At 46.4% G+C, this 21856-nt stretch overlaps 7 protein-coding genes across 7 annotated transcripts; 3 read left to right on the top strand and 4 right to left on the bottom strand.

Moving 5' to 3' along the window:
* Nucleotides 1–824: 824 nt before the first annotated feature.
* BHQ10_004105 (uncharacterized protein) lies at nucleotides 825–5044 on the bottom strand (the record flags this gene model as incomplete). Its single annotated transcript, XM_040876436.1, has 3 exons — nucleotides 825–968; nucleotides 1069–2530; nucleotides 4113–5044. The coding sequence occupies 3 exons, from the start codon at nucleotides 5042–5044 to the stop codon at nucleotides 825–827; spliced, it is 2538 nt and encodes an 845-aa protein (XP_040732609.1).
* A 2458-nt stretch (nucleotides 5045–7502) lies between these two features.
* Nucleotides 7503–8989, top strand: BHQ10_004104 (uncharacterized protein; the record flags this gene model as incomplete). The annotated part of the gene is made up of 2 exons (XM_040876435.1): nucleotides 7503–7628; nucleotides 7688–8989. 2 exons carry the CDS (start codon nucleotides 7503–7505, stop codon nucleotides 8987–8989), a joined length of 1428 nt encoding a protein of 475 aa, XP_040732608.1.
* Nucleotides 8990–11811: 2822 nt separating this feature from the next.
* On the bottom strand, nucleotides 11812–12309 carry BHQ10_004103 (uncharacterized protein; the record flags this gene model as incomplete). Its single annotated transcript, XM_040876434.1, has 1 exon — nucleotides 11812–12309. One exon carries the CDS (start codon nucleotides 12307–12309, stop codon nucleotides 11812–11814), a length of 498 nt encoding a protein of 165 aa, XP_040732607.1.
* A 401-nt stretch (nucleotides 12310–12710) lies between these two features.
* BHQ10_004102 (uncharacterized protein) lies at nucleotides 12711–13967 on the top strand (the record flags this gene model as incomplete). Its single annotated transcript, XM_040876433.1, has 4 exons — nucleotides 12711–12827; nucleotides 12902–13327; nucleotides 13523–13814; nucleotides 13876–13967. The coding sequence occupies 4 exons, from the start codon at nucleotides 12711–12713 to the stop codon at nucleotides 13965–13967; spliced, it is 927 nt and encodes a 308-aa protein (XP_040732606.1).
* Nucleotides 13968–15554: 1587 nt separating this feature from the next.
* Nucleotides 15555–17643, bottom strand: BHQ10_004101 (uncharacterized protein; the record flags this gene model as incomplete). Its single annotated transcript, XM_040876432.1, has 7 exons — nucleotides 15555–16031; nucleotides 16111–16443; nucleotides 16529–16926; nucleotides 16983–17065; nucleotides 17143–17232; nucleotides 17378–17448; nucleotides 17524–17643. 7 exons carry the CDS (start codon nucleotides 17641–17643, stop codon nucleotides 15555–15557), a joined length of 1572 nt encoding a protein of 523 aa, XP_040732605.1.
* Nucleotides 17644–18258: 615 nt separating this feature from the next.
* On the top strand, nucleotides 18259–18941 carry BHQ10_004100 (uncharacterized protein; the record flags this gene model as incomplete). Its single annotated transcript, XM_040876431.1, has 2 exons — nucleotides 18259–18664; nucleotides 18730–18941. 2 exons carry the CDS (start codon nucleotides 18259–18261, stop codon nucleotides 18939–18941), a joined length of 618 nt encoding a protein of 205 aa, XP_040732604.1.
* A 187-nt stretch (nucleotides 18942–19128) lies between these two features.
* BHQ10_004099 (uncharacterized protein) lies at nucleotides 19129–20360 on the bottom strand (the record flags this gene model as incomplete). The annotated part of the gene is made up of 3 exons (XM_040876428.1): nucleotides 19129–19543; nucleotides 19596–20032; nucleotides 20094–20360. The coding sequence occupies 3 exons, from the start codon at nucleotides 20358–20360 to the stop codon at nucleotides 19129–19131; spliced, it is 1119 nt and encodes a 372-aa protein (XP_040732603.1).
* Between the last annotated feature and the right edge of the window lie 1496 nt (nucleotides 20361–21856).

Raw genomic sequence — 21856 nt, 5'->3', positions numbered from 1 at the left:
CTGTATTTACCGTAGATGCAAACTAATGAATGGTATGCAGAAATTTGCATCCCAAGGCTTGCTTATCCAATCATCGGAGAAATATATTCTAAAGCAGCAATATCTTCAAAATTGACTGACCGATTGGATTTGATCTCAAAATGAGATGGTCGTGAAATGAGTCACGAATGCGCAATCAATTTTCTTTTCAGGTGAACCCAACAGCTCAAAACACAGAGTATAATTCGCAAAGACAACAAGTTTGACCCCAAGGGATCGCAGACTATAATCAAAATCTTGAGATCCCAGAAGATCGCTAAAGAAAATCAAAAAATCCATATTTCAGATAATTCCTAGTTATGTTATTACTTGTGAAAATAGATTCGGCTCAGTTACTATTCCATCTTCAACCTGTATGCGTTAGCTCAGCGTCGTTGTATGTTGGTCGCCTTCCGCTTTGTGTAACAGTATATATGATTCCAAGCCCAAGCTGATAATGGGAGACCCAGCTAAGGAAAAATTCTTCATGAAAATACTTAATGACGACAGCCAAAAGGTAAATGAAATTGAATCACATGCACCTGATGGCGTTGGAACGCCAGGCACACTGGAAGCAGAAGATAGAAMAAGCCAATCTGGTCAATCTAAAACGAAACAAATCTCTGAGAGACAAAGAAGAAGACGAAGGGAGAAAGCCGAAGGCAAGTTCTGTATGGACCTTAGACCTTGCAAACGCAAAGTCTCCAGCGGTTGGACCTGGAAAGCCCCAGCAAATACGGAGGAAGGGAATTCCCATCGCCATCACCGAGGAGAGCTTTCAGGTAGCTATACCTCAGCCTTTGTAATTATATAAGCAAGCCATTGCCATCCAGATTCCATCGATGTGACGACAAAATTTCCTGCCGTCGCGCCTGGTATTCTGCTACAGGCCCAGTATTTCTCCCTTTCAGAACATTGAGTGTGCCTCGTAAGGCTTTGCGGAAATTCCTCTGGTTTGAATCAGCTTCGAGGCCCCCCAGAGAACGTAGTACCCGTAAGAAGGGGATAGAGTGATAGGAAGCAACGAAGGACAATTGACGTTGAACGAACCTGATATTTCGTATCGAGGGTCGCAATACACGACTCATGCACCCGGATGAAAGTTTCGAGACCTTTGCAACTCGCACTGCCTGCAGGATCGTCGGTTCTCTCCGCAACTGCAAGAACAGCATATCCCGCCTGAAGAATGTAAATCCCCAGTAAGTACGGCATAAATGTCAATTCAGGGTCGCACTCGAGAATGTCTTCTGTTGCCTGGGAGGCGAGGCTAGTGTAATGGGAAAGCTGGGCAAGGCGAGTGCCATGCAGCTTCGAGAAATCTGGATGAAGCATGGCGATAACGTCCCACTCCCCATAGGCCAGAATGGCCAGCACGTTCACAAGAAAGGTGCTGTATGCTGTGACGGCCTGGATTACGTTGGAATCGCTTTGCTTGTTCAGTAGCACCGGTGAAGCTTCTGTGACATCGATAGCTTGGTTACCAGCAGAAAAACAGGTAATTGACGATACCAGCTGTTGCAACGCACTCTCAATAAGCTTTTCAAATGATTCATTGTCAAGAGATGAATATCGAGGGTTGAGGCGAAGGTGATGCAGTTCGATGATATCGCCAAGAACTACCATGCACGGTAAAAAGAATCCAAAGAAACTCGTCCCGCTAATCGTAGATGGGGGACCAAAAGGGCGCCGTGGAGATCGCGCATCACTCAAGTGGAGCTCCAGATTTCGCCACTTTTCGTCCTCCAAAGGTTGATAAATTTGGCATCTGGTATCCAATATCTGGAGCGGCACATTGTAGCATAAAGCTAGATGTCGGTCCATGGCGTAAAGTAGCCACCAAGTTCTTCTTCGCTCTTCCTTTCGTTCTTCATGAGAGATCATCTCACGGAGATTCTGAGATACACCTTCCTGTGCTGAAAGATGATCGTCTACCTCTCGATTCAGTTCGAGGATAAATGACATTACTCTAGCCTTCTCGAACCACATTAAGCAGTCAAATTTGAGATCACTGCCGGAAAGAACTATCCCGCATAGCATGCAAGCAACGATTTGGTCTACATTGAGATTGCTATTTGGACCATCGCTGTTGAGCTTGTGACCGGAGCTTGAGGGTGGAAGTGAAGTCGCTGTATCAGAGTGAGGGGCAGCTGGGATACCCAGGGACAAACCACTCCGAGTATTCCGCGAGAGATCGGGAAGCCTTGAAGAATTGACTTCGGGCGCCGCATCACCCAGAAGGGTTACAGTTATTGCTAGTAGTTCGTCACATATATTCTCCCTAAGGATGTTGCGATTAAGAAAGACGGTTTGGTCGCAAGTTTGGGCAGCCACAAACAAAAATGCGACAAGCAGCGCAGGGGAAGTTGGGCGAGGCTCCTGAAGGCGTAGGATCGATTCTTTGCGGAAGATTGTTGCCAAATTATACGGAGAGCGGGTCCAGAGACTGGTGAGGTCAAAGTCGTTGAAGAAATAATCAAGCAACTTAGACGCCTCATATGGCGAAATGATATGGCTGATAGACGGTAAGATTGGTCGCAGGATCGTGTACGGATATACCGAACATGACCCGCAAGAAGATCCATCTGAGACATCTGAGAATTCGATATATTCACTGGCTGAATCCTCCTGGGCCGACCGGGGATAAGCAGAAATTGCATCTACTTCACAGATTGAATACTGAGCCATTGAATCTTGGGGCAATGGGAAATCAGGAATATTTAACGAGGAATCACATAGTTGGGAATGCCCTAAGGTGTCATTTCCGGGCCACATGCCGGTGACTTCGATCATCTGGCTGACTTGATTTGTCGAAGAATTTGAGGATGGCACGAACGAATCATTTATCCAGGCGACACTGCTTTGGACAGAGTTCTGAGAATCTTGCTCGACGGGAGATGTCTCTGTGGGCGATCGAGAGCCATGTGTTTTAACAGACGCAGGAGTTGGAATAGGAGCTATGATATGCGCTGTCCCTATAGAATCAGGGCCAGGAAAAGGACGCTCATGAGGACTTTGCCCGGAAATCTTTCCACGGGGCCGGCCTCGAGATTTAGGTTTCCGCTCGTATGTACAGGAGCGAAAATATTCTTTTGGACCGACGCGCCCGAGATTCAATAGGCAGGAACTTAGCATTGGTTCAAGAAATTGATGGTAATTACTGTTCAAATGAAAAGTTCATAATCATACCTTGGCATCGAGTGCTATGTGACACGAAGTCAGTCTTTGAATTTCGATGTTGGGAAAATTGGGGGACGAAAGGGAAAGAACAGAAAACTCAAACCGCCATCTAAGATATACTCCAAACGGGATGAGTGAGGCCAGGCATACCACGGAGCGCTGCCATTACATCGAGCCCGTGCTAATCTACATTGATCACAGGCTCTCCTAGTTCGAGGCGGAAACGTTTTCTTAGTCTGTTCGCTTTGTGAAGCTGGTGGTGGGGAAGCCATTTTCTGGTCGCACTCGGGAGAGAATGAGAAAAGAATTCACTTCCTGAGTCTTGTAGTCAATCATCTAAATTGCCTAAGGATGTGGTGAATATTCTTGATGCGCCTTGTGATAAAAACAGGTTCTGGATATTCTAACAAAAATTGAAAGGTGAGGGTGAGATGGTAAAATATACGGAGGTAGGAGGCAGCGACATTGCTTTGATGGCACGCGGGAAAACCAATTCTCTTTATAGAGGATGATAGTTAGCCTCCACTTGTGACTAAATTACAGGGGCGGTTCAAGGTTAATTGAATCAGAGTAGTTCCTCCAACACAGCTTCCGCAAMAAGCCACTACGGTAATCTTGAGTGGTCCGTGACCTGCTACACGTAGTCCTAAGAAATTAACAATATACTCATCGATTTATATTGATATTACCTAGTCTTGTGATTACTGCAAAGAACGTAAACAGGACCTTGTATTTTACCGCGGGTATTTTCCTCGGGGCAAGAAGTTGGGGAGCGATCCCGAATGAAGAGATACATACATGGGGAGTCCTCATAGATCGCCGCCTGAACGAGCGTGCGTATCCATCCATTCTCAAAGTAAGAAAAAGTCATTCTCCCAACTTCATGCGTCGCGAGCCAAGCTTCTTCAGCCTCTTACCAAGTATACACCCAGGCGTATGTGGTGAAAGTAGTAGCTGCGGGAGGTGAAGGCCCAAAGACATAATTGTCTGCTTCTTCCCCACACCGACCTTGCAGTGTCAGTGCGTTGCTGAAAAATATCGGATCCTCTTCATGGAATCGGTAACCCGAAAACGCTTGGTTGTTGACGAAATGCGTGCAACCGGCGACAGGGAGATGATAAATCCCGTCATTGAAATAGTAAGACCCAAGGAAGTAGTCTTCCGTGCCCGATGACAGATATAATGGGTTTGTTGCACCATCAATGTACGCGCGGAATTGGCCTTCTAAGAAACTGAAACTGCTGCTATTGGCGGCCATCGTCACCTGATAGAGCATTCCATATTTGCCACTGACTTCTGCCATCGTGAATAAATCGAGCGGTTGAACGAGAATATTGTTTTGTTTCTGTAGTTGTAATCGGGCTGTGGATGGCAGTGTATATCCGTTGAACGTAATGGGATAGTTTGTTTCCCCTCGAAGGATCCACCAGAAGGCTTGATTCGATGTTACTGAAGGTGGCATTTTCACTGTTACGACGATTCGGGATCCGAAAGGGATTCGATATGTGTTATATATGCCCGAAGGTGTACTCGTCAAACCGATGCGAGCTGTTCCCCACGGGGCAGTCTGGTCCCCGTAACCAATGCCGTGACCGAGGTATAGTTCAAAAGATATACTGGGGCTGCTTTCTCCATCAACATAGATGTTGATTAGAGTTTGATCCCAGTCTGTCCAGCTTCCGCCGAACCACATGGATGTCAGGACACCGCTGCCTGAGTAATCATAGAGCGTGTACTCAGTAGCTGGGGGGATCCAGACTTGTTTCTGAGACGTGCCAAAGGTGGTTTGAGCGGAGGCGGAGCTCACGCACAGTAAACCGATGATGATTGTGTAAAAGGCTACCAACATGATGGGTAACTTAGAAGCGTGGCTTCAATTTCAATTGTGGGTAAGGGCAACAGGTCACTCGCTTCTCGAATGGCAAAGAAAAGACCCTGCTCAAAAAGAAAGACGAGTGACAGAATTCAGAATTTATGTAGAATCATCGGATAAATAATTTCTTCATGTGACAATTGACAAGAATTAATCAAACTGAAATGAACCGAGCAACAGAACAGCATGATGCTCAAAATGAACGTAGGTCCGCGGAGAGTTTTTACCCTCCATTAAATGTCAAAGCAGTGAGCCTAGTAAGTCAAGTGATGTTAAGAGATTGAGGTCTTCCCATTAGAGTCCGTGCTGAGGCTCAATAATGTCGTAGATGGCAAATCTGGTCAGTGTGCAGCATAACGCCAGTCACATACCTAAGCTTCCCATTAACTAGATGTCATTGCAGCGTTCTTCCTAGGGGGTTCCGAAGAAACTGACTCAATTTGGCTCCGTGTGGTAATCTACAACGCGCTCCCTTGGGGATCATAGTCATACAGAAAGACGGTATGCCCGCATACGAGGCGATTGCGATTGTTATCCAAGAGTATATCGTGCAACATTATACTCCGCCAAGATACCCGCTCCAATATAATTTGATACGCTCTAATTCGTCGATGTGAAGCGTGGCAGTGGACCAAGTGTGCACCGGCAAAATCTATAACCGCATCAGAAGAGATCGATCGACTTGCGATGCAACCCCTTGCTGGCATTATAGTTGCTTCGAAAAATAACCAGAAACGGTAAGGAACGCATGCATCGGGACGACGGCTTTAAGGGTCATTAAACTTGCAATGAGTAGAACTGTACATCTTCTGGAGATTACTACACCCTGCCCAGGAAGACAAGCCACCAGATCATATCGCCGTCAAAAGTAAAGAGAGAAGTCAGCCATGAATAAAATAAAATAACATGTTTTGTAAAACAGTCATTAGGGTTCTACGGAAGGCTAGGAACTACTTCGCCTCTCTACGGTGCCATCCGAAAGTCGAGCCTTACATGCGATGAATCGCGCTGTCCCGCTGGGCCGTCTTTTGGTATTCCGACCTTTCGGGCACTTGAGCATGATGGCACGAATCGGTGTACCTATACGCGGCAGCTACGCCGAGGTCTTTCAATGTGAAAACCCATCAACTTGGTTTTTAAGTCTCTGAGATCTGTTCTCCGCACATGAGGTACCGGGCAAGCTTCGCTTCCCCAGCTTTCCCCCGCAATGGATCAAACCTGACCATGTGGCTACGGAAAAGGAATGATGCGCCGGCAGATTAATACTGGCTCGCAGCTGCAATGAGAAAACCCAAATCAATGGATCCGTCGGGTAATTATTGACCTTTCACCTTCCAAAATTCTAAGGAGGAAATGGGTCTCAGAACGCTCTGCACGAATATAGCCAAAGGACACAAATCTACAAGATACCCTCTTTCAGTTGCGCTCGCGACCAATGCGAGCTTGTGGCAAACCAATCACTCTCACCCCGGTCTAGGATAGAAGAATTCTACTTGTCAACACCGTTGACTACGCCGTCGAAAGTACAGTCATCGTTAAAAAGCCTTCAGTTTCGAGTCCCGCATATTGATTTTCCTCAGTTGATTTACCTTTACGGCCTGGCCCCTTGCAAAGGCGGTCTTGCGCTTGGCTACGTAAGTTTCTCATTAGCACTTTCGAATCGCAATTGAGATTTACGATAATCACATTAGGATACTTGATCTATGAGTAAGTCAAGATACCGCTTTACCAAAAAGGAGATTCCCTTAATGGGACGATATGGGTAACGGTATCGTATCTAAGACGTGGTGCGATCGGTCTGTATTCGCTATAAACACGTGACCTTTTTTACTAATAACAAATCACTGATCATCACATGACAAATGAGTCGGCTTCCCGGACTGAATTTTACTCAGTTGAGCCGAGCCTGTTAAAAGCGGCGGCAGCTACAACAGGAGAGCCCCACCTGGCATAGAAAAATGTTACGTATAGTGGCGTAAGTACTGCGGAAAGGAAAGGCGATATAATCATGTCTCAAGGTTCTCAATAGACATAGTAGTGTTCACATACGGAGTATAACTACTATGTATATCCTTTGCTTCTACTTCCGTATTAGTGCGTGGTTAACAATACACCTTTCCTAGCTACCTTCTGCCTAGCTTCATGCGGTTGGTCTCACAACAAATCTTGACTTAGCGTCATCCTGGTCGTTTCATAGTGTCTGACGATCCCCGGAGAGAACCGGTTTAAGTTTTATCCAGTAGTACTACGGAACAACATACAGTCCAAACTGTATCCTCGGCTGTTTTATGCACAGCCCCGCTCGTTCTTTCGCCCGCCCAACTGCCTTCATCAAAATAGACTCTCGGAAGCGTCCTGGACAGCAATCTCACGTCAGTCTTGCAGTTCCTTAGGCTTCCGTCTTGAGCCGCATTGTGGCTCTGTTGCAGCCAGTATGGAGAAAGAAGCGAGTGTCAAGTGCCGAGTAGCAGTCGTTGGGTCCGGCATGGCTGGATTAGTAACCGCATACCTGTTGAATCGGGACCCCGAGCATCGATACAATGTCGAAATTTTTGAACTTGTAAAACTCCAAAATGATTTGTTTCCGATATGAAATGATATGCTAAGGGTGTGCCTTAGGGGGAGCGCTTGTCTCTCGACTCTAGTTCGCTGTCTGTCCCGAATCCTGAGACTGGAAATGTCGATCGTATTGATCTTCCAATGCGTGCGTTCGCAGGTGGATTCTACAGCAACCTGATGGCCATGTATAATTTTCTGCAAGTCGACTACCAGCCTCAGAAATTTCTATTTGGGTTCTCAAGCATTGCATCTAAGAAATGCACGTCTCAAAAGTCCCAAGAGCGTTTGAAGTTTATACATTCTTCTAACAACCACGTACTATTTCCAATACGGCCCCAGACAGTGGACCCCATAAGTCACCTGTGGGAAATCGGGTACCTGATTGTGTGGTACGCATGGTTTACAATATGTTGTTACCTTGTGCCACCCCGTCCCGCCACGCGAATCATCCCCTGCGAGTCCCTGAGGTCATATGTCCGGAGAATCCACCTCCCAAAATACTTCGTCTCAAGCTATCTCCTACCATTGTTCTCTAGCGTGGCGACATGCCCTCACGAGGCACTCTTGGAATTCCCAGCACAGGACCTGATTGATTACAAGAGGAAGACCAACGGTGATCAGCACTATACCGTCTGCGGTGGTGTCAACGAGGTCGAGAGGAAGCTGTCGCAAGGCTTACAAATACGAAAGTCGACTAAGGTGGTTTCAGTGGAGCCCCAAGCGCAAGGAATCAGAGTCCGCTGGAAACATTCGTCGGACAACTCCAGATCCGATACTTCAGAAGCTTTATTCGACAGGGTTGTTCTGGCCGTGGCACCGAATGTGGTGCAGGCAATCTTCAAACCATTGCAATATGAAATGTCACAGATTCCGACGATTTCCGTTCAGAGTGTCGTTCATTCCGACGAGACTACAATTGGACCATTGACTGGCACCGATATCCTACATTCATCAAACACCAAAACTTTGATGAAGGGCTCCGATGCGCAGATCATTTACATGAGGACTTTTGCGCAGGCTGATCCTCAAACGGAGTCGATCCATGTACAGCCATCAGGCTTACTCGTCACGACGTGCCCAGTTTCTGTCATCGACCCTGCTAAAACAAAACAATGTGCAACCTTTACCCGTGTGCTACGTACACCACAGAGTCGGGAGATAATCAACAATATCTTCAACCGCAGAACCTCAGGACCCCAAGTACAGCAGGAGAAGAAAAGAACTACTCAATGGAGAAACGGGGACCAAGGAGTCTGGTTAGTAGGGGGTTGGTGCTGGGATGGAATGGTTTTGCTGGAAGGATGTATCGTCTCGTCGATGGTTGTTGCAGATGCTTTTGGCATCGAGATACCCTGGATGTAAAGCCCCCTCAAAGGTTTGGATACATCTTTGCTTTGAGCATTAGTGTCCGCTTCTTACCGTATGGAGTAACGCAATACAATATGACCTAGATCTTTTTATTTTACTGCAATCACTGACTGTATTACTCTGCGGACCATAAACCTATACCACTATTCATCACGTAAGACGAATACATTGTTTACTATAATGCTTAATTATGCAGCTTTCCTTAACGTTACGCAAAGTAGCGAACTCGGACTAGCACGTCTCGAGAAAAGCGATCAGCCTGTTTATTGGGCGCGTATTCGGTTGCGCGTCAAGATGTTGATATCCTCCTCTCACGTAAGATGCCTGCTTATAAGACCCACGCCAAAATTTAACCGTCATAACGCGTGGGTAGCTAGCGCGCTTTACAAATTTGGCGCATCAAGTTTCCTAGGCGGTGTGAGTGTGGGTTTCCGGAAACTAATTGTGGTCGCCCAGGCCCAAATCTCACTGCCTCAAGCCGCGTCTGGTCTTGCATTGTTTCTTTGCTCGTTACTATCCTCGTCATCCGCGCAACCCTCTCTTGAGTAGGAGTAGATCTGCATTCCACACGAGCGATATGGCCGATCTCATGGCTTTCTCACGACCATATGCAGTGCTTGATGCATACATTGATATACCATTCAACACATGGCTCACAATCATACTCATTGCCGTCTATGAGTGTGCTATTCGAAACCGTAGACTCCTTCTGTTCATAGTTCTTGGAGTTAGCACAACTATCGTCGCATTCGACAGAACATCTACTGTTGGGGAAATGACAAAAACCATGTGTTTGCTTCCTCTCGGACTCGGCTCTGTCCTGGCATTTCTTGTTGCAAGTCGCCCCATTCAGACTAGATTTCTATCAGCATTTACCACTTACGTGAATTTCGCGGTGTATGGCAACATTGGCATGATGGTTGGAACTCCCACAGACGGCACGCTTCGGGGAATGTGTAGCAAGGTCACCTGCGCTGCCCTGTTCATTTGGATCGTCCAACAAGGGCGCAACGCTGGATGGAAGACAATTGCTCTTCATGATGATCTGTTCGTTTTCACTGCCGTCAGCAAATCTTGGATATTTGCACATGCGATCTACAGATTCGTTCTTTTAACATTGCCGTGCTTTGGGTCCGGCCGCCGGCATCGTCTTCTAGAGTTGTACTCTCTCTCTTTAACATTCGCCCTGTCGTCAACTTCAAACCTTCCATTCGAATATTGCTTTGGAATGGCCGATACATTAGTTGTTCCGGCAGTTGCAGGATGGTCAGCAATCGCAACAACATTCAATCTAATTCCACCTGATGCGAAAAGAAATGACTTGCGCTTGGACCGGATCGGGCCTAATGCAGATGCATGTTTGACCGCCATCTCTCTGAGTGTTGCTATTTTCGCTTCTGTCAAGATAGCTAGTGCTACACGTCGAGGGTCGCGCGAGAGATATAGGTAGCTTCTTTGAGTTCTTTTGCATACCCGTCGCGTTGCTTCTCCCACCCTGCGGTTGGGAGTCGGTTCGGGCTCTAGATATGTAGTGAGATACAAAGTGTTCTAAACAGTTTTATGAAAGAAATAGCTCAGATATGAGAGGAGTGCCAACATAGATTAGCCCCCGCTGAGTCACCAACTAAGCTTACTTCGCTGGGTGAGTGTTCAAGATCATTGATGACATATCGTAGGGCTTCCACAGCCTCACAGATCTGTTTTGGATATGTCGCGTATGGCGTCAGGGTGTACGTTACATGTAATCACCCGGTAGTGATGTTTTCCCGAGAAAGCTTGTTGGCTACACTCTGTCAGAAATGAAGATTTGGTTCCGTTGCATCTGGCGAATCCTCCGCCTTAAAATCATTGTCTTTAGTTCCCGTCTTTCAGTGTTAATTGGGTCAAAGGTGCCTACCATGAAAATTGATCACTACGTACTTGGCCCACGGGGAACCAATCCAGAATCCCTTCAAGCTATGCTCATTTGACACGAAACTGGGTTCGATCCGGTTGTTCCTGCAGTATTTCAAATATAGCTGGTCATACGACCCGAAGAGAAACCTAACTTAACCGTTAGCGTCTAAAGATACCCCAGACAGCTGCATACGCACTGAAGCTGGATCGGACTAAAGCGTCCAGTGAGCTGGCAGGGTAGTTCAGTATTCATTCTTCTGGGATTTTCAATCTCAATCAGGGTGAGCTTAGGTACCGATTTAATCGCTGCTTGAATAAGGTGGTGACGGTAGCTATCTGCCCCGGACGTGCCACGAAAGGGTCCGGTTATAGCAGCGTATAAGATTCTTGCTCCTTTACAAGTGTCTTTAGCAGGACTTCGTAGGATAAGATGGAGCTGACTTACCTACTGAGAACCAGCCTAACCCGGCGTCAAGCTTTTCCGACATTCTAATAGCGCGTTTCATTGTGTTGATGATCAGTTATTTATTCAAACATTTCCAGAATCCTGGACCATGGGCTACCTAGCAAGGCTGCCATTAATATAAGTACCCACTGTTAGTGTATGGCCGGGAAGTTGCTTTTACGATTTGGTTAGTATTCAAGTTGTCAGCCAAGACTTTGAGTGTTCAATTCTGGAAGTAAAATATCCCCTACACAACCAACTTTTTTAGAAATCACATGGGCTAATAGTTCTTCAATACAAATAACAAAACAACCGAGCACTCCAATCCTGCTACACACACGCTAGATTCTACATCAAAAACATCCATCAGTCTCATACCGCACAATCCTTGGGAACCATGGATATGTCCCCAAATCCAAGTTCAGAGTCTCCAGTTCGAAGCCCGCCCCGACATAAAATCCAAGGGGGTAAAAGATCATAGTCCTATCCTAGCAAGCTTTTTCTGTCCTTCATCTGTGAATAGTAGCAAACCATTATAATACCCAACCGCCCAGATCATCGGGTACCGCCAGTGGAACCACATCGGGTGTTCTGTGGCCCCAAACCACCCAAAATGCCTATCCAGGTTGTAGCAAAGATAATTGCACGCGCTGAGAATCAGTAGCGATAGGATACCGGTGAAATGAGCCGCTTTTTTCCCATAGTAGTGGTCGACAATGAAGTAGTCTATCAAGCCACCCATTGCCCCGCCCATGCCCAGCGGACAGAAGATGAGAGTCCACATGACTTTGTAGAACAGATCCGCGGTTCCGGTCATAACGAATACGCCAACGGCGAGGAAAATGGTTTCGGCGACCAGGGAGTTGAGCCAGAAGAGAAGGAAGGGCCGGATGTAGATGATGCGTCGTTTCTGGGCGGATTTGATATCATCCTCCGCGGTTATGATTGGTTGGTAGGTGTTGGTAAAGGTCATGATGGATTTCTCTAGGTAGTATGTAGATGTCGTAGTACCTGTCGCTTACCACTTCATACGTATTTGGTGGCCATTGTGGTGGTTTATATATATTCGTCAATAGTGCATTCGTACAAACAGCCGCTGAAGCTATACGTTGAATGCGATTAGAATGCAAACCGAGGTATGTTCTTTTCCCTTTAAGCTATTCTTTCGCTCCATTATGATGATGAGTGATCATTCCGATTGCCGAAGCATGCTATGGACGAGACCGAGGCCCCCTCCCCACTTAGTACTTACCACTCCAACTTTTTCGGCCTCGTGCTCTATCAATCTGGATGATTCTGAAATACTACGTACGCAAAGAGCCATTTCACAAGCACAATCTTATTAGGACCCAAACCGCCGTAACCGCTACTACAATGATGAGTGGAGTGCAGCCTACGGCATCGGCTCCGCAGCCTCCGTCAGAGACCTCATCTAAAACAACCGGCCTATCACACCAGTGCACGAAGCCCGCAAGCCCTGAAAAGAAAGAGGTACATATATAAAGTCTATTCAATTTGTTGCATTGCCAGAAAGAAAAAGAAAGCATGCACTGACACAAATATAGCGACGTAGGAAGCAGGTTCTCCAGGCGCAACGGGCGTACCGGGCACGGAACGAGGCTAACATTACGGCGCTTAAACAACGCGTTGCCCATCTAGAGTCTGCTCTAGAAAGAATGGGTAAGGCGGTTGTTGACCTGAGCGATATCCTGGCCGAGAAACGAGTTCTTACCTCACACCCGAACATTGCGGATCGTCTCCGGGACACATTGAAAACATGCCTTGATTCAGCGAAGTATGGAAAAGAGCGTCACGAAGACTTTGGCCACTCGCAGCCAAACGACACATCCCTAAGAGTACAAAGACCGGTAGATAAGCAATCTTCACCGAAATATGATCCCAAAGAGTCTCCTCTGCCTATTAATTCGACCCGGCGAAGCGCACAACCTCACAACCGATTTCTGCCATTTGAGCTAGACGGTGCAGCATCTGTAGTTGAAGCACTGGCTTTTGTGGATCACCTCAGGATAACTTGTTTATATCAAGGATTCTTGATACTTAGCAATCCGTCTATTCCTCTCGATGCGTTAAGACGACCGTTTCGACTGTTTCTATCACTTGTCAAGAGGGAAACCATTGCCTCGTTCTTCTACACATGTTTACACGCTAGGCTAAACAACAAACAGCCAGAAAGGTTTAGCGAGATTCCTTTCTTCAAACTCGGAGGCACTGGTACACACTATCGTGGGGCGCTCGTATCAAACCAGAACAAGTCAGGGCTAGAAGAACAACACTTCCCTGTAGTTCACAGTGCTCTATCGGCTTTTCCGCCAGAGGCTCAAGAAGAGCTTGATGGGGAGTGGTTTGACCTTTGGGATTTGGTGGGGTACCTACGAGCTGAGACTATCACTCTTTCTCTAGAACCGCCAAATGAGGAGACGACACATCGGACGGTGAATGTAGTAGATTTCACAGCAGGTGAGGCCCGAAATTCCTGGTTGTCTGACCTGCAACTGAATGAACCGCCTGTATCCATTAGCTTTAGTCGAGAAGGGAATATGCCTAGGGTACAGTCCCGGATTCAAGCGGAGTGATGTAGAAACCGCGATCACCTTGTCCTCCTGGACATGAAATCGCAGCGCTTTGAACACACAAGCGAAAGACTCAGTACTATATTGCGCACTCTATAAGCTCCCACTATTTCAATGATTATAACATCCCCGAACCCTGTCTTCCCTTGATGTTTCTCGACCCAGCAACCACCAATGCCACCTGCGTACTGGTGGATACCAGCTCCCCCTTCTGGTCAAGAATCAGAACATCTAAATCCACACGGCTCCCACGCAGCATCCTAGTCACCACCCGCAAATGTAAGCATTCCGCCCCCTCCGGAGGAAGTCTGGCTTTCAGATCAATATTTATTGTCACATTCGGGTACCAGAACTGATACAACTCCGGTTCTATCGTACTCTTGGTGGCTTCCTCTTTCCCTTCCAGCGCAAGAAGCCGACTTGTCTCCATAGCTCCCATCCGTGTTAAAGCCGCAGGAAAAATATCAGCCAAGTACATCACGGCTTCGTTATACCATGTAGCCGGCTATCTACCAGGTCTGAAATGTGCCCACTGGTCGATTACTTCCTTAGTGCAAACTTCAAGTGTTTTCATCAGTAAGCTATACGATAAACAGCGCGGAATGAGCCTAGGGGCCTAGCACCCAAGCACCATCTTCTTCTTCCTCTGCTAGTGCCATGAAATCTATGGAAATATTTTGATGAATTGATTGAGTTTCTGCTAAAGAACCAGGTGGCATAAGAGGGTCGGGATTCCACGTTCTCTATGGTCGGTCCCTCCTCTTTATCTGGTGGACTCAAGTTAGTATATGCGACCACTTTTAACTCGAGGTCGCTTCCATCAGGCGTATAGTTTGCAGTTGCAAGCTGATCCGGCTTTGGAGATATCGTGACATGCATCGTACTGACTCTCACCCCCAACTTGATCTCCTGCACCATCGGGATCCGAAGCCCAGCGAATGTTTGTCGCAAAAAATTGATATTTGCAATCCGATCGGTTTCGGCGCGCCGCCCCGTCCACTATACGAATCGTTAGGGTTTGAAGGCATTGCTTTATTCGGCCAAATCGTGGAATTTTCAGGAAGCCGAAGATCAAACTCTTCATCGACGAGATGAGCGTCAAGAGTAAGGAGGAGAGTTTACCAGTAGTATTGAGTATCGAGATCTCTCATATTTAAGATGCCTAAGGTATCGTTCGCTCATGTGTAACAGTGCAAACTCAGGTCAGTCAAGAAACATGATCTTTGCTAGGTAGTGTTTTTACAAGTGGTGATTGATAGCTTGAGTATTGTCTATACCTGAATTAAAGTCTCAATCCATGTTCCGAGCACCCTGACATTGCGACGGTGTATAACACGCTGGGTGCACGGATCTAAGCGGTCTGGCATCTGTTCTATGTTCTACTTGACCTGACATTTCTTTCAGAGCCTCTTCAAATGGCACAGGATTCCCTGACTAATTATAGCTATTATCGTCTTGAATGAGCGCTGCGGCAGAAGGAACGTGGCCATAAATGCAGAGAATACATTTGATAGGTCCTGCACAGCCTTCAGGTTGATTGAATAATGAACTATTCTAGCATCTATATTATAACATGACAAACCAATCAAGAGAAAAAACAAAGGCACAACTTTTGACAGGATACAGTTTAAAGTTCCACAACAGGACCGGTGTAAATATGGCGGGCACGGAAAACAAAGTATACCATGGTCAAGAACATGGTTGCGCCGACTCCGAGAATGGCCCAATTCATCTCTTCCACCGTTGGGCTCATAAGACTTGGCCAGAAGCTGAAAAAGACAACAATAGTAATATATACCACAGCGAGAGCGTTCACTACAATGCCGAGCACGCCGGGGCAATGGAACGGTCCCCATACTAACTTTGCTCCAGGTACGTTGACAAGTTCGTCCTCGGAATCACTAGTATGGTAGATATAGCCTTGGACTCGACGAATAAGAAGCAAGATGGCAACGACGAGATACGAAAGGTAGATGCCGGACACAGCCAACGACACGACATCGTACATGGCAAGGGTGGAGCCAATCTTTATCAGGCCTAGAAGCGTAGAGATAGTCACTGAAAGGACGATGGCGTTGACCGGTAAAAGTCTTGAAGTGGAGACCTGTTGATTGTATGTTAGTCAGCACTTTTTATTTTCCTTCTTCTCTTTTTCCCTCTCAAGGCAATAGATGAAATCTCACCTGTTTCCACCATCTCCATCCCGGTACCCCCCTGTCTCGCGAGAAAGACCAGAGCTGTCGAGATGCTGCGGCCAAAAGACCCATCACGGCACAGCCGTAAAAGATTATCACGATCGAACACATGGCTATTGTGCCCGAGAGCGAGTTGGTTGCTTCCATGAAGATGCCCATAAAGTTATAGCCGGTGATCTCACCCAACTGCCCACCAAGATCAGGCCCAGCAGAAAATAACATAGCAACTATCATACCGAACCCAAGGCAGCCGTTGATTGCAACACTAAGCATTAGTGCCCGAGGAATCACTCTTTCGGGTTTTGCGATCTCTTCTGCCATCTGATTGGGATTGTCAAAGAAAAGTTTTTAGTAAAAATAAACCGCAGTGCCAAGAAAACAAGGAAGGTGAAAGGAGCAAACCTACATGCACAACACCATCTCCACCAGCAAATCCAAAAGCACTGCCTGTCATGCCTACAAACCATGACAGTGCCTGGGTAGAAAAGCCTCCCCCATTTTGAAAAGTCGTAAACACCTCTTTTGCGGTGTTTGGTTCGGCCATGTACACGAGGGTAATCATGATGGCGAAGAAACCAAGGATATGAAGAACCAACACGACCACCTCAATGCGGGGGAGAAGTTTTCCTCCAATCAAGTTGACAATCAATGATAGACTCAGAGTAGCCCAGATAATCAATGTCCCTTGCCATGGTTGAGCATTGTAGAGTTGGTTTCCAAGGATGGCTAACGATTGGATCATCTGTCCTGTCATGAAGGAGGACGCAGCCAAAGCGGCCTGCCACCCAATTACAGCAAGCCATCCTACAGTTTTCAGAGTCAGTTCAATTATTTTCTGTGCATCTATGTCTTATATTTACCCGTTACAAAACTCAGAACCTTCTGATATTTGACTGGGGCAAGCATAGCTGCCCAGTGGTATTGGCCTCCGGAGGTCGGCGCCCTATATTGGATTGATTAGATGGCGAGCTTGCGTTTAATCTACCTTTCGATAGATAAAAAAGAGAAATATGACCTTACATTGAAGCCAATTCCGCGAAGACTATGAACATCAAAATGGTGCCAACCCAGGCAAAAATAAACGAATAAATGGCACCGCCGGAGCCGCCACTGTTGTTTGTCAAAGACGGATTGCGCGAGAGAGGAAGAAAGGAGATTACTTTGTAAGAGGCTCAGTAAATGTGCTGAATATTCGATCAGTGGATTAGTGAATGGAATGGCTGAAAACCATAGCGCAGTATCAGATAACTCTTACCCAAGAACCCCTTCCCAAGTTCCCAACATCGTGCAACTAAAACCGAGAATGGAGAGGACATTAAAGTTTCTCTGATATAAACGGCAGTGCATATTAGTTGGGTATCAACTACATAGTGACTGGGCTCAGGGAAAGACAAGGCATACCTTCAAGACAGGCTTTTTGCCCATTCGCTGCAGATTCGCATCGTCACGATCGTAGTCAGATATTGGAGCCACCCCGTCGTGATTAGAACCAGGCGTCTTGCTCTCCAATTCGTAGGCCATTGTTTTGTTCGAACTCAGCAAGATAGGTGAACGCGCGAAGGACGCAGATCCAAATTTCGGCTTACTGCGAGATCAAGAAGAGAAGAAAAGAAGAAAACGAAGAGTGGGGGGGGTTGCGTGTAGTGATTGATTAGATGCAGAATGGACAGTGACTTGTAAATGTACCCAGGAAACTTGAAGACAGCAAGGAGGACTGAAAGTGAGGCATATTGTGTGACTTCGCCACAGATTTTTGGAAAGAGGCAATCGCGCGAGTATATTAGCGTTACATGCACTAATTATGCATTCACGGCGATATACGGGTGCAAGAAGGAGTGGTAAATTGCAACATAAAGTCCAGATCATCGAGACACCGCTTCCAGTTATGACCGGGGTTATCGTGTTTGTGTCACTTAACGTTGTTTGAGATGCATGACTAGTGACGCATATTTCCGTCCTCCCCTAGACAACCTTTTGGCGTATTTAATTAACTTACTAGTACCACGCTTAGCGTGTACACCGGGTTTTTATGTTACAATACTTTACGTAGTAGTTCAGATCATTTACCATATTGTTCTCTTCCGTCTACCACCACCAGCAACATAGGAAGCAGGACAAGAAAGAGCAGGAGAAAAAATGTGCTCAAAATCTACAACCAGTTCTTTCGTACTCGAGGAGGCGACCATCGAAGACTTCCCTGCCATCCGAGACATTTGGTTTGCAGCCTTCTCCCAGCCGGTGATTGGAGAGCTATTCCCTGACTCTCCGGGCATGCGCCAATGGGTGCTCAACGATTGGCACCTGAACGATTTCAAGACGAGGCCCTTCCAGAAGTACTTGCGCGTGGTTGATACCGCCTTCAGGGACGAACAAGGCCGCCCACGAATCATTGCTTTTGGTAAATGGGACCTGTCCATGCCAGGAGCACGCGGTCGTCGCTTTCCACAATGGCATCCCAGTTCACCTTATGAGCGCTGCGAGGAACTCATTAATGTCCTTGAGAAAGAGAGGATGCGGGTCATGGGTGATGAGAAACATTACTGTAAGGATGATCCACAAAACGGAATAGTCCAATATTGACATGTGAAAATTGATAAACAGACCTAGATACCGTCGGCACCCACCCCGATTATCAACGACGTGGCGCTGGCTCGATGCTGGTTCAATGGGGTTGCGATCTCGCTGATCGAGATGGCGTTTCTGCATACGTGGATGCGAGTAAGGAGGGTGCTCCAGTGTACCAGAAGCATGGATTTGTAGACTACAGCTTACCGGGCTCTGATGTTGCGTCGATGGCTCGTCGGAAGAAAATTGCATGATCTTTCTTTCATGTCTCGTGTGTTTGGATATATATTCTCTGTTCCTATTCGACTATATACATTTACTATTATATCGAATGAGTTCGCATCCACATTTTGACGACAATGCAATGTAAAAGACATATCCACATGAATGTAGTGGAGATATGCATAACCATATCAAGAGTATCTACCTATTTCAATAGCCTCAGCCCTGTATGGCACCATGTGGCAATGCATCTTCCTCTTCTCCGATTATGCGTGCGGCGCTCGATTGGCTTTGAACATCCCACTCCTGCGTCACGAGGATCTGATCTCTGCGCACCAAAGGAGCAAAGGCCCTGCGGCTTTTGCTTTTGCGGTCCTGCGAACTCGCCTGTATTTGCGATTGCACGGCCACGTTGTACGACCATGAAGACTGGTCTTGGGCGTTATTAAGTTGGAGCCCATTGGACTGCATCCAGGAGAGAAAAGGCATCAGTTGAGGCCAGGATGCCGTCACAATACTGACGCATTGGATGATGACGCTGATAATTGTGAGATCGTACATGCGGTACGTCTGGTCGTCCGTATAAGTGGATTTCCTCAAGATGATGAGCTCGATCATGACTGCGATTACCAAACTATACATATGGGGTGAGCTTCAGTTTGAACTTAGTTGGAAGATCCACTTACAAAATTCTAGGCGCAAAGATACCGAAAAACGTCAGACGGCGCGAAATGGAAGTTTGAATGTTGGTAATTAAGACCATAATCTGGGCAATGATGAGTAGATCGGTAGCGATATTCGAGGCTGCAACAAAATAGCGCCATGCCAGCTGTACCGGTATTAATGCGCGTGGTTTGAATCGGTATTGAGGGGAGGCAGATATGAAAAGCAGACACACCAGGTTCAAGCATCGGCCATTCCAAATATCCCACGTGTGCGGCGTGGAGCATTGAAACGCAGTGCCGAAGATGATCACAGTTGCCCAGGCCAGGAGAGTAGCCTTGACCGCTCGAGCAATCCATTTATCTCTTATCAATGGCGTTACACTTTCGACAAACAGAACCAGGGATAGTTTGGAGGATAGGAGGCTCAGAATATAGAAAAAAGAAGCTGCAAATAGTTTCTGGCGGGCGAGATTTCTTAGTTTTGCCGAAAGGAAGAGAGAGTATTTGCAGCGGTACTACCTTCATTATTTGGTCGAAGTTATTATCGGAGACATCGGTTTCGTGATCTCCGTAGCCAGAATCCACCGCCAGAGCTATGCAAATGTCTTGGAGTATGGCAAATAAGAGTGACGCGATGATGGCGAGATCATCATGAGCGAGCTTCCTGAATAATCCATATTTGGTCCCCAGTCGCGCAGAGACAGACAAGATGACCGAGACTAGAAGTACGAAAGTGGTTACCGCAACAGCAGGTTTGTTGGTCTCGTAGTTGAACCGCGACCCCATGGAGGTTTTGATTGGTGTGAGGAGTAAATTTGAGGATATTCTCGGTATCTAGATGCAAAATGCGCATGTGCGGAGGTTGAAGCTAAGATATTGATCAAAAACTCCAATTACGAAATTGCTTCCCCTTTTATATATGTGTATAAAATAGATATTTGTTTACATTGTGTGACACAGCTGGCTTTCCTTTCCCTATCTTTGATCATCCAGGGGTCTGAGTGGTCGTATTTGCAGTTTCTGGGGTGAGGTGCTGTATCGGTTGTTTAAGATTAGAAAGAAATCAGGACTGCTATCTGGTTCCCGTGTGGTGCTTGCTTCATTGCTGATTGCTACAACACAGTAGCCCTGCTTCTGTAATATTAAAGAGAAAATCGTTGTATATCAAGCGGGGGATTTTTCTTTTATCAATACCCGGCCATTATACAGAATTTCCATTATCCTGTCATGAAATCGGCGGTATTTACACTAGTAAATTACTTGGCAGGGATGCAAACCTATCGGAAAACTAATTCGTGTCTTGGCTTAAGTCTAAGCAACTACGGACTGGGGTGATTCTCGCGTCGATCCTGGGCTGGAAAAAAACGAATTCAAGTCGATCCAGACAACGTGCAGGCTTACTGAAAAAAAAAGCAGTTATTCCGTTTGAACTGCGCCATATGTTAGTATATTCACTATTCTATTTACGGAGTAGTATTTAGTGTTACGCTAGGTACAAAGCCTTGGTTTAGACAAAGAAAAGAAGAGAACTTGTACGACCCCCCCTCCCCTCCCCTGGTATCATGCAAGCTGGTGCATATGTCATTCTCGAATGATATGCTACGTGGCACAGTAGGGGGTCGAATAAGTATAAAACCAACCATCTTTTGTGGAGGGTCGATGTGAAGCAAGCCAGCTGGTTGAGAACCATAACTTGTAGGCCCTCCTTAATCATGGCAATTTCAATTTTGTAGGGGATGTGATTCAAATCATTTAAATATCCATACTATGTAGATTGTCCGGGAAGAAACAAAGGAAAATAGAGCAACGAGAACCCAGTTGTTGTGCTTATCTCAGCGGCTCTTCTTAGCGCGCTGCTAAATGATAGGCTTACATGACCACTAATTTACCACCCATTAACGGGGTCTCGTTTTTGATCGTATGGTAATACTGTGGATTTTACACTAACTAAATGGCAGGCAACTCATGGATTCTACGAAGCGCCCGCACTAGATCTCATAGCTCTTCGTAGTACTATGGTTGACCCCGGTGATTTCCATAGTACGTTTTCTATTTTACTGTCATACAGGGATCATGATATAGTGCCGTACCTTTTGAAGCCAATAACTGGCCATTGATATTCTTTATAGTATAGAGACTTTACTCATTAATCACCCAGTACATTACCATACAAAGTATTACATTGCTTGTATTTACGTCAGGATAAAAACGTACTATGGAAATCACCGGGGTCAACCGTAGTATTCTTGCGTCGCGAGAATCCTTGCTAGACCCCTTTCTCC

The sequence above is a fragment of the Talaromyces amestolkiae genome (genome assembly GCF_001896365.1).
Source record: "Talaromyces amestolkiae strain CIB chromosome Unknown scaffold7.1, whole genome shotgun sequence".
Taxonomy (NCBI): domain Eukaryota; kingdom Fungi; phylum Ascomycota; class Eurotiomycetes; order Eurotiales; family Trichocomaceae; genus Talaromyces; species Talaromyces amestolkiae.
Note: the sequence above shows the minus strand (reverse complement) of the source record. Positions and strands in the feature narration are given on the sequence as shown.